Source organism: Megascapheus bottae, chromosome 10 (assembly GCF_031878675.1).
Source record: "Megascapheus bottae isolate mThoBot1 chromosome 10, mThoBot2.hap1, whole genome shotgun sequence".
NCBI lineage: Eukaryota > Metazoa > Chordata > Mammalia > Rodentia > Geomyidae > Megascapheus > Megascapheus bottae.
In genome coordinates, this window is record NC_143518.1 from 31,568,379 (window position 1) to 31,587,429 (window position 19,051).

Here is a 19,051-nt window from a genome sequence, read left to right on the forward strand (position 1 = left end):
TAAGCTTTTAGCACTGTTGCCATCATCATCATCATCATCATCATCGTCGTCGTCATCATCACCATTATCATCATCATCACTATCATCATCATCATCACCACCACCATCATCATCATCATCGTTATCATCATCATTATCATCATCATCATCACCATCATTGTCATCATCACCATCACCATTATCATCACCATCATCATCATCACCATCATCATCATCATCATCATCATCACTATCATCATTATCATCGTTATCATCATCATCATTATCATCTTTGGCATACAACTGTTATCCCTATCACCATCATCACCATGATCATCATAGCCATCATCATCTTTGCCATCATTATTATCAGTATTGCCATCATCTATATCATCATCATCACCACCACCACTACCACCATCAACCAATTAGTTCACATGTGTTGAGCATTTGCTAGGCAGCTGGCATATTCTAACTTACTTACATAGACACCCTGCAAAATAACCATAGCCCAGGAAGGTTCAATAATTTTCAGATATCACCCAGCTGTAAGCCATGGATCCAGGATTTACAGCCAGCAAGGTTGGTTTTGGACTTAGTACTTTCTCTGTAATCCATCCAGGCCATTTGACTACGGTTGAAAAGCATGAAGGCACTAATGAATGAATGGATTTTCTGGAGGTGTGTTAAACATGTTATCTTTGCTTGATGTAAAAAAGGCCATTTTTTTAATCAGCAAATTGGCTAAGATAGGAAATATGTGGTTCCTTATGTTTTCAGAAGTCATGAAATGAGGGTAACATAAAAGATCTACTAAGCAACAGAAACACGTTCCCAAAAGATCAAGAATGATGAGTGAATCTCCAAGGATTTTATTTTTATAAGAATAGAGGCAGGGGCCGGGAGTTTGGCCTAGTGGTAGAGTGCTTGCCTAGCATGCATGAAGACCCAGGTTCGATTTCTCGGTACCACATATATACAAAAAAGCCAAAAGTGGCGCTGAGGCTCAAGTGGTAGAGCTCTAAGCCTTGAGAAAGCCCAAGGACAGTGCTCAGGCCCTGAGCTCAAGCCCAGGACTGGCAAAAATAAATAAATAAATAAGTAAAAATTAAAAAAAAGAATAGAGGCAGACCTGCATGTAGACCCCAATTGCTTGAGAATGCATATGAAAGGGAACACAGAGGAAAGGAAGGTTTTTGTTTGTTCTATGTGAATTAACATCAGAGTGTATGCAAGGTTTCAGCTCCATAATAAACCTTATCATGGCAAGCAGTCTCTTGAGATGAGATGGGATAGCAGAGAGCTATGTGTTCAAATTCTGGCTGATCAGCATCTTGTCAGAGAAACTATACAGTAGACCCAAATATCAAGAGTTCCCAGGCGGGGAGTTTGGCCTAATGGTAAGTGCTAGCCTAGTATGCACAAAACCTGAGTTTGGTTCCTCCCTACCACATACACAGAAAAAGCCTGAAGTGGCACTGTGGCTCAAGTGGCAGAGCTTTGGCCTTGTGCAAAAAGTGTCCAAGGACAGTGCCCAAGCCCTGAATTCAAGCCCCAGGACGGGCGAACAAAAGAGTTCCCCAGGATTTTGACCCCTCTCCCCTCTCCAGGGTTTTGCACACCTAGGATTATACACCCACCTCCAAGGCCCCGCAGCAAAGACCTGGACTTTTCCTCTTTTCTGAACTTTTTCTCTAGCTCACATTTCAGCCTCTTCCTCTGTCATCCTCACTATACTCCTACCTCTGGCTTCTTATTTTTAATTTAGTTTTCTTTTTAATTGTAGATTTTCCTAGCCTTCGAATGTGGGTTTTCTTCTACAGAGGCTGATTTAACTTACCTGGTTGGGCCATTTATGTCCTATGCCATATAAAGAGAAAGCCTGCCATGCTTCCTGTCGCTCCTCAGAGCTCCCTCCATGACATTGGCCTTGAGGCATGCACTAACAGCCCACAGATCACCCTGCCCACACTTCTGGTGGAAAAGTTTGGACCATACCAGAGCATGCATGCCAGTCCACCCAAACCCTTTCTCCACTGTGAGAGGACCTATGTACACTGTAGTGACATTATTAGGAGCAGGAGGGGATGTGATTAGACTTGAACACTTGGAGGTATGTCTACTGACTGGAAGAGCCGGAAGCACCTGGGGAAAATGTGACCCAAGTTGTGACAGACCTGTCTTGGAAGTTCCTGTTGTGATAGACCCCACAGGCTTGCTTCTCTGTCTTCCTCCTGGGACGTAACCTGGATACTATGGACAGACACTGTAGGGGAATACGTGTGTGTGTGTGTGTGTGTGTGTGTGTGTGTGTGTGTGTGTGTGTGTGTATGAAGTTTCAGCTCACAAACTTTTTTTCCCATGGGGAGCCCTCTCTAATTAGAGACGTAGTAGAATAGTAGTAAGTTTTCTTTTCCTGAAGGTATTCAAGTATAGACAGAACAGCACTTTGTAGGAAAGTTGTACAATAAACCCAACTATCAAAGGGACATAGACTCTCATCTGTGGGAGTCTTAGGGTCAGGTAGAACCTGTGCTTGAACTGGTGTCACAATGACAAAGATGCCATTCTGTCAAAGGTGTCTCTCCAGCAAAACATCTAACCATCCCAGCCTTGTTGAAACACCTCCTCCCTACCTGTAAGTGTCCACGGGAGCCAGCGCTAGCGCCTAACTGCTCAAGCTGATAGAGCATGAACAAATGCTCCTGAGCCCCCAAGAAGGAGGCCCTCAGAACGAAGAAATGCTCTATATGAGACTTCCCTAGCCGGCCATCAAGTCTCACGCTTTTCTGATTCCCAGCTTGTGAAAGGGCTCTGTTCTCTTGCAGCCCCTACCCCCGCCCCTTTTCACAGATCAAATACCAAGAGCATTGGACATGAGGAGCCAGAGTGAGAAAATGCATTTTAATAAAAACTCCGTTGATTTTTTTTGTGGGTGCAAGTCCAAGAAAAGGCACCTCAAGAGCCTGGCATCCTGTTACTACCTCTGCCCCCCCCCCGCCCCCTCTCTTCTGACCTACTAGGGCTGTCACACATCGATTGGTTCCTAGATAATAGATCGAGCCACCCAGTAGGGACCTCTGGGGGGTGGGGTGGGGGAGAGTCACACGCGCAGCAGCCCAACCCCGAGTTAATCAAAGTAGCAACAGGATCTGAGGCGGCGGCAGCGCAGTCACAGCGGTAGCGCGGTGGAGGTAGCATTATGCGTGATTACTGACAGGCACCAGCTGCCACCGCCCGCCACAGCCTCTCCACACACTATGAAGACTCCCCGATCTACAGGCAGATTCCTGACTAATCCCCGAGGGCCGGCCCAGCCTCTGCTCCCCAGGCTGCTTGCAAGGGATGACCACTCTTATTAGCCCAAGTTGAAGAAAGCTGGGCTGTGCCTGGGAGCCGGGAGAGGCTGTGCTTATTTGCCAGAACTGAAGCTGTAAACATGTATGGAAATTATCCCCACTTCATGAAGTTTCCAGCGGGCTTTGGCGGTAAGGAGCTGGCTGAGGACTTCGCTGCTGAACCCCCTCTTGGAGAAGCAGGGAGTGGGGGACGGGTCGGGGAATGGTGAAGCAGGACTATTGGATGCTTGCTGCATCAGAAGGAAGGCATATATGTTTGCATGTATGTGTTACTGTATGGTCTATTCCCATGTGCGTGTGTGTGTGTGTGTGTGTGTGTGTGTGTGTGTGCATGCACACATGCCTGAGAGCCGAGAGCAGGGTTGGTGGGTGATCCTATGCTGGCATAGCTGATGAGGGGCTGGGGGAGTCTAAGGAGAGAGTTTAAGCCAACCAGCTTGAGCACTGGTCTGAGGCAAACACACACGTATTGTTTTACGCACATGTTTGTGTCCGTGTGAAAAGTGGAAGCGTGAAAGGGAAATTCCTAAGATGCCCTTATTATCGCATTTGTAGTGTGTGAAGGGGAGTGATCAGAAAGGTCTGGCTTGCGTGAAGGTGCCTGAAATACTTGGTAAAAAGGAGCAGTTTGTTTTGACTGAAAGGAACATTCAAAAAGACAACATAGTCCTTTCATTTGCCACCCTGCTTTCTTTCCTTTTGATTCGCTAATAGCCTCTTCCCTCCTCCCCAGCTGCTAGCCCCAGAATTCCAGCTCCAGGGGCTTCTATCGCGCCCTCTCTGGGGGAGAGGGGTGGGGTGCATCTGGGCTGGCTGGGTGGAATCTGGACTCTTAGGAGAGGGAACCCACAAACTGAAGGGTTAAGTCTCTGAGCCAGGCAGGCGGGACTGTGGGCACTCATCACAGAAGCTTCTGAGTGCTAGAAGCTTCTAGGTCCATAGGATGTCTTCATGCCCAGGCACATCAGGAGCTTTGAGTAAATGAACCCAACAGCTGACCAACTGGCCTCTAGTTTGCTCATGGCTTGGGACTGGAAGAGGGAGCCCCTGTGGATTCTGGGAGACAGAATGAAGCATATTTCCCTAAGGTCTTGGGAACTGCACAGTTCCTGCTCTCCTGACCTCTTCTGTGGACCAACAGGCAATCCACTTGAAGGCTTGGGGATAAGGTTTATTTGTTTTGCTGGACAGAATCCTCTGGGCCTCGGTGGAGTCCTGCAGTATAGACACAGTCCTAGAGGGTCAGGGAACCAGCTCACTCACTGTGGGGTGCATTGAATGGTTGTATGGTTATGGCTGGCAGGAGGTGCCAGAGGAACAAATGTGAATGAGACAGTCTTTTCCTCTTGGGCTGGGAACTATTTACACAGAGTGCTGTGTTCTGTGTGTAATACTGCAGGCCCAGGAAAGCGGCTGCTTGTACCAAGGGTGAAAGGATACTCCCAAGCTAGTACTCAGACTACTTGGGACTGTCTGATGAACAAGGGAAAGTGCTGGCCAGTGTGAACCTGCACACGGGTTGGGAGTTAGGCTCTCTCCCTCCCATCTCTGGTCCATTCTAGCTGAAGTCTGTTCTTAAGAGCATGCTTATTCTCGGATTCTTAGGCCCCTCAAAGATCTCCAAGATTCTGGTTTTTGTCAGGCTAAAGAGACTCTCAAAGACAGTTGAGGTGAATAAAAGGATTGCAGATAGAAACATTTAGGCGAAGAGCTAAAGTAAAGGCTGGAGAAAGGAAATCCAGTCTAAAATTTCATGGGGACAGCTTTGAAATATTAGCATCTCAGGGGAACATCAGAGACCTCCCAATTTATAGTCAATTGAACTTTTATCTAGTCCAAGGTTGCAGAGTGCATATAATACACTGTTTATAATATTCAAATTCGTAATAGTATCGCTTTAACCAGATATCTTAAAAAGAAAGATAGGGAGGGAGGGGGGAAGAAAGGGAGAGAAAGGAGAAAGAGGGACAGGGTGAGAGAGAGAAAGAGAGGGAGAGAGAGAGAAACAGACAGAGACAGAGACAGATACAGAGAGACAGATATCTCAGTTTAGTTTCCCAGCAGTGTGGCCTTAGAATTAACTACTAAACTTCTCTGGGCCTTAGCATCTTCACCTCTAAAATGGGATACGTAATCTCATCCTTAGAGTTTTGTCATGGGAACTGAATGAACTAGCACATGATAAGGCAGCTTTACTGTAATCTATACATTTGGTACCCAGGCTAATTTTCCATTCCCTCCACTTTGCTCCGATATTAGCACACACATTAATTTTAGAATCAGACTTTACTGAAGAATAGGGAAACAAATCTGGGAAAAGATACAATTAAACCCACAAAGAACCACATGCTTTGTTGGCTTAGATTTTCTTAGTTGTGGAGGTTCTAGGATTTGGTAGAATTAGGTTTCAAATTGAAGAAAACTGCAATGTTACAACGAGAGGAGAGGGTCATGGAAATTGTTTTAAATCTGCCTTCGAATGCTACTTCTCTGTCTTTCTTAGGGAAAACCTGTGACTTTGTTTGATTCTACTGAGAGTCACTGTTGTTCGCACGACTTAAGTAAGAGGAGGCCTGAACATTGAACCAAAAGTTTCTGTTCCATGTTCTTAAATGCAGCGCAGGAGAGCTGGGAGGGGGCCAGGAGACCCCTGGCTGGACTGGTACCTGAAGATTGAAGTAGCCTCTGATGTCTTTGCCCCCATGCATCAAGTGGTGCTCCCCTTTCCATACCATTTATGGGCAGCCTCTGCTCTTCATAGATTAGCAAACAGAGCTGTGGGGACTTCTGTGACATGTGTGGTCATCCTTGGGAGGCAACGCCATGCCTGGGAAGTGCCACGGGGGGTTGGAGTCTGGATTGTGTTCTTCAGCCTGTCAGAGCATTATGGGATCAATGAGCCAGAGACTGAGCCCCAAGTATTGGCTGCCAGGGCTGCAGTGGCTCCACAAAGGCATCTACTCTCCCAGTTTGGGGCAACCACCCTTCAAATGTCTGGAGGATTCTTCTCTTCTGAACAGCCAAATCCTGAATTAAGTAGCTGCTTGGGAAGAGTTTTGTTTTCCTGGGATGAGATGGTGCTGCATCTCAGAAGATAGAAGGCACAGCTCCCATGCAATGGTGTAGTAATTATGGTGGTCTGTACAGACCACATTTTCCAGGACAGAAGAGATGGGGGAGGGGCAGCAGCTCCCATCTCACTCCTTAGCTCTACCAGCATCAACTCACGTGGTCCTCAACACAACCAGGGATCAGCACAAGTTCCTTCCTTCACTGACAGTCTCCTCTTAGGAAAGAGGAGATGAAAGATAAAGAACCTATAAGCTAGGCGTTCGAGGCTCACATCTGTAATCCTAGCTACTCAAGAGGCTCAGATCTGAGAATTATGGTGCAAAGCCAGCCCAGGAAGGAAAGCCTATGAGACTTTATCTCCAATTAACTACCAAACAGCCCAAAGTGAAGCTGTGGGTCTAATAAGAGAGTGCTAGCCTTGAGCAAAACATTCAGGACAGAGCCTAGGCCTAGAGTTCAAGCCCGAGGACCAGAACAAACAATACAAAACCAGCAACTCCAGGAAAGCCCCACAGCTGAAAAAGGCACAGCCTGCCTGACTCCAGTACTGTCTCCTGCTGATTTTTCTCTTATGGCTTTTGTAGGGAACACATGCGCACTGTAAGATGAGGAGCAGCAGCATACTAGAGTGGGAGGGGTCAGGAGCCCAAACTAGCCTTGGAAACCCAATGATGGATAGCAGTGATAGATAGCTACAGATGCAGCAGCCTGGCCAAGGAGGAATTCATCCCAGGATGGTTTTGGAGCTATTGAGAATACCAGAAACCCCTGCAGAATGAATTGGTAACTTCACGGGGACTTACTGACTTGCCAGACACCTGCCCAGCTAAGTTGAGTATTGGTGTACAACACATCCCTTTTCATCTGAGTAGCCTCCATGACACAGGGTTGATGGTTGCATGCATCTGCTCACATGTGTGACTTGACGGAGTATATTTCTTCTCCACAGATGTGTGGGTGGCTAATTGGAACCTACCATGGGCGTAAGTGGTTAGGTTTATGTAGGAAGGAATAACTGTTTATGAGATGTAGGAAGGAACATATTTAATATAAACTATTTTCTGAAACATTTACAATCTTCCCAAGAGACAGAAAACCGAAAAGCAACAGAGAGAAGAAATTGTACGAAAATTAATCTAAAGTTTCTACCTTTTGCCTCCTCTCATTACGTAGTTTTTGGGGTCTGCAGACAGCTGAGCCACCAGCCTTAGACATCTGTGGTTTTTTTTTTTTTTCTCCTCTGAAATAGATATAAAAGAGATAGAGGCCCTGGGAGTGGAAGAAATGTGTTTTCCAGAATTCTGGGACTTTGGAGAGCTCTCATGAGATTGACTCAGTCCTGGCCCAGTACTCCTCACAAAAGATTGAAAATAGTAGCTAACATTTGCTTGCTTGCTTACTTACTTGTTACTGCACTACTGAGATTTTAACTCATAACTTGGTGCTTGCTGGACAGGAGCTCTACCACTTGAGCCACATGTCCAGTCCCCTTATGCTATAGCTATTTTTTTTGCCAGTCCTGGGCTTGAGCTCAGGGCCTGAGCACTGTCCTTGGGTGTGGTCACAGCTAGAGCTCTATCACTTGAGCCTCAGCACCACTTCCAGCTTTTTTTTCCTATGTATGTGGTACCGAGGAATCAAACCCAGGTCTTCGTGCATGCTAGGCAAGCACTCTACCACTAGGCCAAAGTCCTGGCCTGCTCTAGCTATTTTTAAGCTAGGCTCTCTTGATTTTACTCAGGGATAGCCTTAGACCTCACTCTGCATATCTACATTTTCCACTATTGCAGAAGCTACAGTGCACACTGCTGTACTTGTCTCTTGTTCATTAAGATGACAGTTTGATGAACTTCTGTCCAAGTCGCCCTCAAACTGTCATCATCCCAATATTGGTCTCCTGAGTAGTTGAGTAGTTAATACTTTCTAAGTATCTACTGTGTTCTGAAAATAATACATGCATTATCTCATTTAATAGTCTCAAGGATGCTGGGATGGTGTTACCATCCTCATCTCCATCTTCCTGACAGGAAGGAAGATGGCTGAGAAGGATCTATTCTGGACAGTCCTTTGTTCTTTTCCAGGGCCAATGAGCTTGCCATTCTCAGAGGTAGAGGAAAAATATGTTAGCACCAAATGGCTGGACTGGGTGTAACAGCAGCTAAGATAGTAATTTCTCTCCTTATGCTCTTCATAACCTATTTATGGCCATGGCCCTTTTTCATCTGAAGGTACATAGTGCATCAAATGAATAAAATAACCAGGGAAGCCATGGGACTAAAACATAAATCTTCTTTCCAGGTGGACTGTCGTTTATTCTAACATGTGGAGCCTATTTTCCCTCCCTCCCTCCCTCTCTCCCTCCCTTTCTTCCTTGCTTCCTTCTTTCCTTCCTTCCTTCCTCCCTCCCTTTTTCCCTAACTTTTCTTCTTTCTTGGTATCAGTACTGGAGCTTAAAGTCATGCTTTGGGTACTGTCCCTTAGCTTTTTCACTCAAGGCTAATACTCTGCCACTTGAGCCACAGCTCTACTTCTGGCTTTTAGGATAGTTAATTGGAGATAAGAGTCTTAGGGCTTTTCCTCCTCAAGCTGGCTTCAGACCTCCATCCTCAGATCTTAGCCTTCTGACTGGCTCCAATTACAACTCTGAGCCACTAGCACTCAGTTTCCATTCTTGGGTAGGGGTTGGCAATTTTTTTCTTTCTAAAGGGACATTTTCATCTTCTCAGGCCACACAATCTCTGGGACAGCTGTTGAATGAGGAAGCAGCCAGGGACAATACAGAAACAAGCGCATAGGGCTATGGCTGTGTTGAAAGTGTCCCTGGGACCCCCAGGGCATCATTTTGCAGAATGTTATTACCATGGTGGATTGCTCTTCCCTTAGCAGCCATCCCAGCGCTTTGGCTCTACAACACTCCCTGGTGTGCAGCTGAGTGTGCACAGCTGGACAGAGGATAATGTGACTCATCCAGTCGAAGCTCTCAGTTACAAGTTAAGACATTTGGCAAAGCACAAGAGGTTGGCCAGTACTTATCGATGTTTGTGGTTATTTCTTTTCCAAGTCAAACACCAATTTTACTCGTGTTCATTATCTGCCTTATATACATAGCCTGAAAATAATATACAACATTCATTCTGATGGAAGCCTATTACATTAGGCAGCACATGGAATTTTCCACTTGGGGAAAAAAAAAGTTTGAGATTTTGATACATTTTGGATTTAAGATATTAGATTAGGAATATTCAACCTTTATTAAGATCTGACTGAATGAAGTCAAGTGGACTAAATTATTTCTAATATATTTTCTGTTCTAAGAATTCTGTGATAATTAAATTTATGAATTAAGGTTGAGGGTTTTTAAGGACATTGTGGTCCAGCCAGCCATACCTTGCTTTTATTCCATAGCCAAGAATCTTGTCTATGTATCCCATTTGGAAGTTTTGCAGAAAAATGAATTCAATTTTCTTCTTGGACTCCACAATAAAATTTTAGCTAAAAGTTTCTCAGATCTAACCTAAAACTCATTTCTATTTTTTCATTTTTTAATTAGCTTACATGAATTTTGTGGAGGCCATTGTTCTAATAGGTTCCTGCTCATTTCACTCTCTATCACTATGTCTTTTTGTCTGCACCCTGGATTCTCCCTGTTCCCTCTGACCTACCTGAGAGGCCAGGAAGAAAAGTCAAGGAGTCTAAGCCAGTCTAACAGTCTTCTTTCTGACCCCCTAACTTTAAGAACAAAGCATCACAGCACTGACTACATAGGTGTGGGATGACCTACAGTAGAAGGATTAAAATTTAAAGGCCTACCGAACTAAACATACAGTAACTTGTTGTTCCTTTTTTTTTCAATCCAGAGAAAATCTGGGATTGAATTGACTAGAATTTTATACGTACTTATTGCTTTGAAACAGGGTGTTGCTACATAGCCTAGCAGATCCTCATACCTCCGTCTCCTGTGAACTAGAATTATAGGTACATACCCCCATACTCAGCTGCCAAATATCTCTTTCAGATGGCGGATGCCTGTCCATAAAGTGTCAGACTACACTGGATGTGCTGATATAGGTTAAAAATCAGTTTCAAACTTCTGATGGGATTTCAGAATTAACATTCAAATTTTTTTTTAATTTATTTTTTTTATTTTTAAGTTCTTATTGTAATTAATAAAAGGGTTACATGATATTTGCCAGATAGAAGGTGCATTAATTCACATACATTGATACCCTTTCACATGTCTTGGTACCCATTACCCTCCCCCCCACCCCCCCCACCCGTCTTGGTTTTCTCCCCTTTCCTATCAAATTACAAATAACCAAATACAAATAAATTCAATATATCAGATAACAAAGTGAGATACTGTAACAATATGAGATACCCAAGGGACAGCAAAGGAGATGAGAGACAACATAGTACATTAAGGACAACAATCATTCGTTATATAACATTCAAACTTTAAAGATTATAAAAGCTTATAATCTTTTATCTCAAAAACCATGTACAAGACTTGGGGGTATGGTCAAGAAAGTGCTTAATGAATATTTTGGATTGTTTGCTCATGGGTTTAATTTTTTTGACTCAGCATCTTTTTTTTTTTGAGGGGGGAGGTCAGGTCCTGGGGATTGAACTGAGGAGCTAGGTACTGTCCCTGAGCTTTTGTGCTCTCTGCCACTTGTGCCATAGCTTCATTTCTGGCTTTTTTGGTGATTAATTGTAGATGAGAATCTCATAAACTTTCTGACTCAGATTAGCTTCAAACCACACTTGTCAGATCTCAGACTCCTGTGTAGCTAGGATTATAGGGATGGGCCATCTGACCTGGCTCAGTGTCTCATTTGCCACTCATTTTCATGGTACTGTTTTACTGGTGTTGTGTGAAATCAGCTCTTGGAGGGCTCCAGGCTCAACCTCATGTATTTTCTCAGCCTTATCAGTATGGGGGAGCAGAGAAGAAGAAGTTTGAGAGCAGAGAAAAAATATTCTGAATCAGCTAGGAAATGCTGCCAGTCTTCCATTGAGCCCCTGGCTTGAACATCATGGCAGAAAGGCCCATCCCTTGCCACAGGATGGTACCAACCTAGCTACAAAGCACTGCGAATATCAGGACATTTCAGGAAGGTTTTCTCTGGCTGAGTTTGAGTGAATGGACAGGAAGGATTTAGGTATTTGAAACCTGAGAACAATTATTGTTACACATATAATCAAGCAGCAACATTGCATGGAAATGTAGTTCATTCTCTGCATGTTAAGATGACTGCAGTCTTTATAAACAAGACCCTCCACATTGAGGGATAGGGAAAAAGTATGAACAAATCCAGAGACATGGAGAGGAATGGATGCAGGTCATGGACTTGAGAGCTGGGTGTGGACAAAGTTGATGCTTATGGACTTTACAAATGAGAGGTGAGCTAGTGAGCTCTGGTCAGATGCCTCTAATACTCTGTAGCTTGTGTTTTGGTGAGCCAGTGGGTACCAGTATATGAAGCTGATTGAGAGACAGATAGTTGGTGTGTGTGTGGCACCTCTCATTTGTCAGGGGTGGACAAGTGGTAGAGCATTATCCTTGAGCACAAAGAGGCTCAGGGACAGTGCCCAGGCCCTAACTCCAGGACTGGCAAAAGATATAGTGCATGAAGGGGTTTCAATTCAACATGCTAATATATGTGTATGATACGTCTTGGCCAATATCACTCACTCTTTCCATCAATCAAGCTCTTTTTTCTTTTTCTTTTTTTTTTTTTTTAGATGTCAGTACTGGAGCTAGAATTTAGAGCCTGGACACTGGCATTCTACCACTTATGCTACAACTCTTCTTCCAACTTTTTTGTGTTAGTGGGAGATAAGAGTCTCAAGGACTTTCTGGCCCAGGCTGGCTTCAAACTTCCATCCCCAGACTTCAGCCCACTGGGTAGCTAGTATCAAAACTGTGAGCCACAGGGCCCAGCAACTAGCTCTTTTGAAAAAGCCAGTGTCCTTCTGAATCAGTTTCCTAATCAGCTCATGGGGACAATTCCACCTGGCAGACCACTCTGACTCACACTGGGGTTTAGGAGGCTCAGTTCTTTGCAGAGGTTAATGTGGGGCATGTTGTCAGAACCTCCCCCCCAAATAGTTTTGGTGGAAATAATTGCTATGGAAATAATAGTACATGTTATAAGGAGTTTTCTACACGTTAGGTTTGAGGGAGATCAAATAAGCTTGGATCCTGAAGCCCAGCAGACCTGATATTTTTGCTCTGTGTGGACTTTGGGAAATCTTTCCACCTCTGGAATAATCCCTGTTCTGTAAAAAAGGTGTCCTAGAATTCCAGTTTTAAAACAGAAACCCCGTAGCCTTACTAATTTATGACAAAATTAATTTGCATTGGCGACTACATTGGTCATGATATACGTAAACTAATTTGTAGTGGCTCATTCGCATAAAAATAATAAAGAAAAGGAGGTTTGTTAGGCAAATACAATGTAGGAGCCTATTTAAGATCCATCTGTGTTCATGCAGTTTAAAGAGCATAGTAGGAGCGTCATTAGCATATTAACCGGGTGTTAATTATAAAAGTAGGTTTTATAAAATCCCCACTTAGTAACCATTAGCTTGTGGTACTTGAAACACAAACTAGTCACGTGTGTGACTTAGAAGTAATAAAATTGTAATTTAAAAGTAATCTGCCAACTTGTCACGAATTTAGACTGATTTTTCTCTCAATTGATCTAGAGGAGGGAGGTTTTTCTATAATTATATATAATGCTGGTGATAATGAGGTTGATTATCAATCTTCCCCTGCTTTTCCCTACTTCCATCATCACAGATTTTCGGGGAAGGGGAGAGGGTAGATAAGGAAGAATAAGGGTGGGGAGGAGAACGAAGCAGAGTGAGAAAGATGGGGAAAATGTAATTGTCTTCTTTCCTCTCCTTCAAGCATAGAAGCCACATAGCCTTTGCCCTGAATGCCAGCCAGCCTTCTTGGGGGAGGCTTGGGTTCAAGTGAACTGCCCAGACAGTGTCTGGGAAAGGCTGTGAGGCTGGTTCTGCCAGTCTGAGCTGAGCTCAAGCTTCAGCCCTCAAGCAATAGCAGTTCATCAGCTAAGCATCTTTTCTCCCTCATTCGCACCCCAGGCCACAGGCTGAGCCTCCAGGGATAAAGGCTTGTCTTCCATACACTTCCCGCTCCCAACAAGTTCCTTTCTTCCCCATTGAGAAAGACAGAGAGGGCTTTGGAAGCAGCGAAGACTTCCCACCCAAACACACTGCTGCTATTTTGGGTTCCCCACTCCCTGGCAATCTCATGTCTAATATCTTATTTTCTACATCTGTTAAAATGTAGAGCTTTTTTTTCTTAACCAACCAAATAGGTACAAAATATCTTCCCATCCAATCTCTTTCCAAATGTTGATGTGAAAGTATTTTGTACAATGTCAGTGACAGTTCAAGTGTAAGTAATGTGTCTTAGCAAACTCCAGAGTAGAATAGGCTCTGTGTGTGTGTGTGTGTGTGTGTGTGTGTGTGTGTGTGTGTGTGTGTGTATGTGTGTGTGTCAGGGGTTGTGGTTGTGAAAGGCTGAAGTCAGGAGGTGGAGGGCTGTCACATAGGCTCAGATCAGAATCCAGAGAGAAACCAAGCATCTGATTGGGAAGGGGCAGGTGAGGCTGTAAAGGAAACTGTCAGTCACACCACGTAGGTTATGGGGGAGCTGGGATTCAAGTCCAGATCTGCTGTTTTTGCACTGGCATCCAATGCCGTGTTCTCTTGGACAAGGTATTTGGTTTCTTTGTCTCCAGGTTTTGTGTCTACACAGGAGGAACAATGAATGCCAGCCACCAAGTGGTGCTGATGAACTCTATATGTAAAGTGTTGACAACTGTGTCTGGCTCGTGGCAATTGCTCAATAATATTAGCTCTTGTTGTTGTTATTCAGCAGAGGAGATGACAGGAAAGTGTCAATTAAAGTCCTTCGGATGCCAGTCCCCTGCTGACCTTGCTCAGCAGCCTGTCTGAATTAACAGCCAAGCAGAGAAAGAATGTGTAAGTGCCTCTTAGACAAAGAACAAGCCAGGTGGCTGAATATTTTGCAGGTGTAAGCCTATGGGGCCCTCTCCCTCCACTCAAGGAAAGAAGCCAGATTGCAATGAGGACTGTTCCCACTGTGGGGGAGACCAGATTGAGTGGGACAGGAACTCATGATACTCTCTCTAACTTCCAATAGTGAGTCCGGCCTGAGAAGTAGCAAGGCTTTGTAGCTGACTCCTTTCCCATGGGTGAGCATTAGCCATCATCAATGATTCATTCCAAGTTTCCATTTCTCTCTGAAGAGGGTTGCTAATGGGAGGACACCCTGGCACAGCAGCAAAGGGATGGACACGCCAAGCATTGCTCCCTTGTCTGGCCAGTCAGAAAGACGGCAGGCTTGACATTTTACTTTCATTGGCTGAAGATGAGGTTGCTAAGCAACTTCCTTACCTTGGTAAAAATTCTGTACTTCTCAGTACCTAAGCTTGGCTTTCCTATTTCTCAATAAGTGTCTATTTCTTTTTTTCCCCACTGTCTTCTCTCCTCTTCTTCCTGTTCACTTACAGAGTCTCTCTTTCATGTATAAACACGCACATATAGGAATACATTCATCTTCTTTTTTATTTTTGGTGGTACTGGGGATTGAACTCAGGGTCCTACACTTGGTAGATGAGTGCTCTACCATGTGAGCCATACCTACCAGCCCTTTTCTGTGTTTGTTATTTTCAGGGTAGAGTATTGCTTTATGCCCAAGCCACCTTGGGCTGCCGTCCTTATATTTGTGCTTCTCTACATTGCCAGGGTAAACAACACATCACCATGGATTGACATGGAGTCTCTCAAATTCCCTTTTCAAGGCCTGTGATCTTTGTTCTAGGTTAGGCCTTCTCTCCTGCCTATCTTTGCTCACCTCCACCAGCATGTCACCAGCATGATTTAGCTGTGCGCATCGGTGGTTCGCAGTGTGCAGGTGCAGCCCAAAGGGAAGGAAAAGATACCAGAAATGAAAGTCATGTTAGGCTGGGCCTCTTGTCCTCAAAGTGCCTTCTTTTCATCCCCTTCTTTGTGTGGGTCATCACCTGTATTCTTCTCCTTACAGGCACCCCTGGCCACACTGGTTCCACGTCCATGAGTCCATCAGCAGCCCTGTCCACGGGGAAGCCAATGGATGGCCACCCCAGCTACACAGATACGCCAGTGAGCGCCCCACGGACTCTGAGCGCAGTAGGAACTCCCCTCAATGCACTGGGCTCTCCATACCGAGTTATCACTTCAGCCATGGGCCCTCCCTCAGGAGCACTGGCGGCCCCACCAGGAATCAACCTAGTTGCTCCCCCCAGCTCTCAGGTAGGTATCCTTTCTCTTCAGTGGTTCTTTCATGGTTAATAGTTTTCCACTGGTTGCTCCTAGGGCAGACCTAACACTTGGCAAGTGCTTGTTGTGTGAGTGCAGGAGACAGGATGTCTGCCAAGTACTCTCTGACAGGGCCTCACTGCACTTTGCCCGCTATCGGCTGAGAAGTCCTGGGGAACTGGCAAGGAATGACTTGTGGCCCAAGAGACTTTAACCGAAAGGAGATTCCCTGGTAGGCTGAAGGCTAAAGCTCAGGCTGTGATTTCAGTGACTCTCAGGGGTGTTTATGTCATTAACAAGTTAACCCTCTTTATTCTCTTCTTAATGTAATGGACTGCCATGTGCTTTTGTTAAGGGGATACAGAAATAATCAGGATGCTATCTCTGCTCTCCAAGAGCTTTCAACTGAGCTGTCAACTGGGAACAGACAGACATGGCACATAAGATAAACCTAGAATAAGCCAGATTGTAATACATGCATATTGGCTCTGAGACCATGGTGACTCAAAGGGGGCTTTACCATACCCCTGAGTGCTTTTGGTTGTGTGCACATGGTAGACTTGGACTGCTGCTCTGGTGCTATCAGACAGCAGAATACCATTTCTTTCCTCCGGCAATGATACACTAAGATCACGCTTCCTCCCTTCCTTGGAGTAGTTAGCTACTGCTACAATAAGGCTGCATTTAAAAAAAAAATTCTCAAATCACTGGTGCTTACAAAAACACACATTCATCTCTGAATTTGCAATACAAACGTTTACCTCCCAACCCACAAGTCTGCAATGGACAAAGATGGCTGTTCTTGGTGAGCTGGTCTCATATTTGTCATGTCTTGGGCTAAAGGAGCAGCAGTGACTGGAGTTTGCTTTTCTCAAGGTCTCTTACATGAGGGAAAAAGACGAAACCAAATTCAGATAGCACGGTGAAGCCTCTGCCTTCATTGTGGGCCCTTCCTCATGGCTGAAGAAAACTCGGCAGCCAATTCCAACAGTGGTAAAGGCGGGCGGGGAAATAGGTTGGCTCTATTTTTGTGGGATACCCCACAGAGACCCAGCTCGAAGAATATTTGGCATCAGGAGTGAATAATATGGAACAATAATCCCACTTTCTTTGCCTTATTCTCTTCCTATACAACAGCCAATCCCTATTGCCCACATGAATAGCATACTTAGGGGCAGAACTGTTAGTCTTTATGATAACCAACTTGTTTGGGCTATAGGGTACCCAGATATTTTGATAAACATTATTCTGGGTCTTTTTTGTCACTTGTGGGGTTTGAGCTCAAGTCCTGGGTGCTATCACTGACCCTCTTTGTGCTCGAGGTTAGTGCTCTATCACTTTGAGACACAGTGCCACTTCTGATTTTCTGGTGGTTAATTGGAGTCTCATGGGGACTTTTCTGCCTGGGCTGGCTTCAAACCATAATCCTCAAATCCAAGCCGCCTGAGTATCTAGGTTTGTAGGCATGAGCCACCAGCTCTCAGCTATTGTAGTTGCTTCTGTGGTGATGTTTCAGGATAGGATTGACATTTAAATAGGTAGTGCCTACCTCAATATGGTTAGACATCACTTGATCACCTAATGGCTAGATTAGAACAAGCCTCCCACCTCAAATAAGGAAGAACTCTCTTCCTGGGTTTTGATCCTGCTGGCTTTCAGGGGTATCAGCATATTTGGGTTTCCAGTTTGCTAAATCACAATGTAAATCTTCGGGCTTGTCGGCCTCTGAATCCATGTGAGCCAATTTCTCCTAAAAACTCCTCCATCTCCAGGAATCTGGTGCAGTAGATGCCACATTATGCAGAAAAATCAACATGGTATGGTATGTGCAGCTCTAGATGCAGCAGCAAAACCTAAGGGCAGCAGAAAGGGACCTATATACTGCATCAGTGTGAGTCTGCACAGAGGTGTGGGGACAGGCAGGGGTAGAAGACATATATTTATGTCATTCTCACCCAGGGAGATTGGCAGAGCTGGTGATACCCCATCCTTCAGAATGTGCACAGCTTTGCTCATTCATTTTCTTTGCTATGGAAAGATTCCAGCAAGGAGTCAAAGCCAGAAAGATGTACTGCAGACGTGGAATAAAAGTACAGTTTTGCAAAGGGCAAGACTATGATTTCAATGACTGTTTGCGAGGACCTAATGTGCACAGCTGCCACTTGACACTGGTCTAGATTTTCAGGATAAACACCGAATAAAGGTGCCCATTACCTCCTAGCAGTCAAGATGAACCAGAACCTAGAGAATAAACAAGTCAGATAGCAGTCATTAAATCTCTGGAGAAATGGACCAGGGTGAGGTGAGAGACAGTGGCAGGGCCCATGGGTAGGGTGTGAGCAGCCGTCATCCCTGAGGGCTGCTTTTAGCTACCACACCAAGGTCAGATTGAACCAAACTCAGCCAATAAATCCATCTTCACAGCCAGTGAGTGGCAGGGCCGCTATTCCTGGACCATATGTCTGTACAGAGGGATTGGGGTTGAAAGGGCAGCTGAAAGCTTTGGTCTTGGCCAACTGGGCTGTGTGCTGAGGCCAAGGCCAAGTTTGGCTTTTGGGAGCTATATTAAGCTTGCCAAGTGCTGGTGAAGCAGCCTCGGACACTGAACAGTGTTGTGGGCTTCAGCTTGGGAACCACAGGGCAGCAGAACTTTGCCCAGCTAACCAGATGACAGAGGACAGAAGGACTTGGTGTTAGTCACTGGCACTTGGACTCTGCCTTTTGGGAACGGATTATTCCTATACTCCTTGCTTTCTCTGCCCCTTCCACCTTCAAGAAGGCCTCAAGACAGAAGCCCCTTTTCATGATCTGGTGAGTAGGATTTGAAGTTTGTAGAAGAGGGAGTGGTCAGGGTGGGGGCAGTGAGCAGGGTCTCTCACTCACGACCCTTGAATTTCTCCCTTTGAGCTTCTCTCTCTGCCCTTGTTGGGTTTTGATCTTGAGGAGGGAAGAGAACTAAATGACACCTATATGACCTTTTGCAAACCACGCTAGCTGGTTTCTGTTTGACTTTCCTTTTCTCTATTGGGTTACAAGTACTTGTCCTCATGACCCTGGAAGAGTCTTTATAACTATCAAAGGAAGTGTGGACCTGAAAAGGATCTTGTTAAGGTGTACAAGGTAGTGAAATGGTCATACTGTTATTATGATTATTATAGGCAGGTGATAAGCATTCCCCAAGTGATCACTGACTCAGGTATATAGTATTACTGAAAGATTCTACAGAAGTTTGCTTCAACAAACATTCACTGGCCCTGGCCCAGTACTAGTCATTGGGGATACAA

At 44.9% G+C, this 19,051-nt stretch overlaps 1 protein-coding gene across 20 annotated transcripts in view; it reads left to right on the plus strand.

Annotated features, from left to right (window-relative positions):
* Rxrg (retinoid X receptor gamma) overlaps positions 1 to 19,051 on the plus strand; it is a 181,924-nt gene that overhangs the window by 140,477 nt on the left and 22,396 nt on the right. For 16 of the 20 annotated variants that reach the window (XM_090340565.1, XM_090340556.1, XM_090340554.1 and 13 more), the window contains one exon: positions 15,514 to 15,761. In XM_090340565.1, the coding sequence (XP_090196691.1) occupies positions 15,543 to 15,761 (219 nt within the window). In that variant the 5' untranslated portion in view covers positions 15,514 to 15,542. Of the gene's footprint in view, positions 1 to 3,163; positions 3,468 to 14,341; positions 14,430 to 15,513; positions 15,762 to 18,389; positions 18,579 to 19,051 lie in introns of those variants that run through there. The other 4 variants (XM_090340552.1, XM_090340571.1, XM_090340553.1 and 1 more) reach the window with 4 other exon arrangements.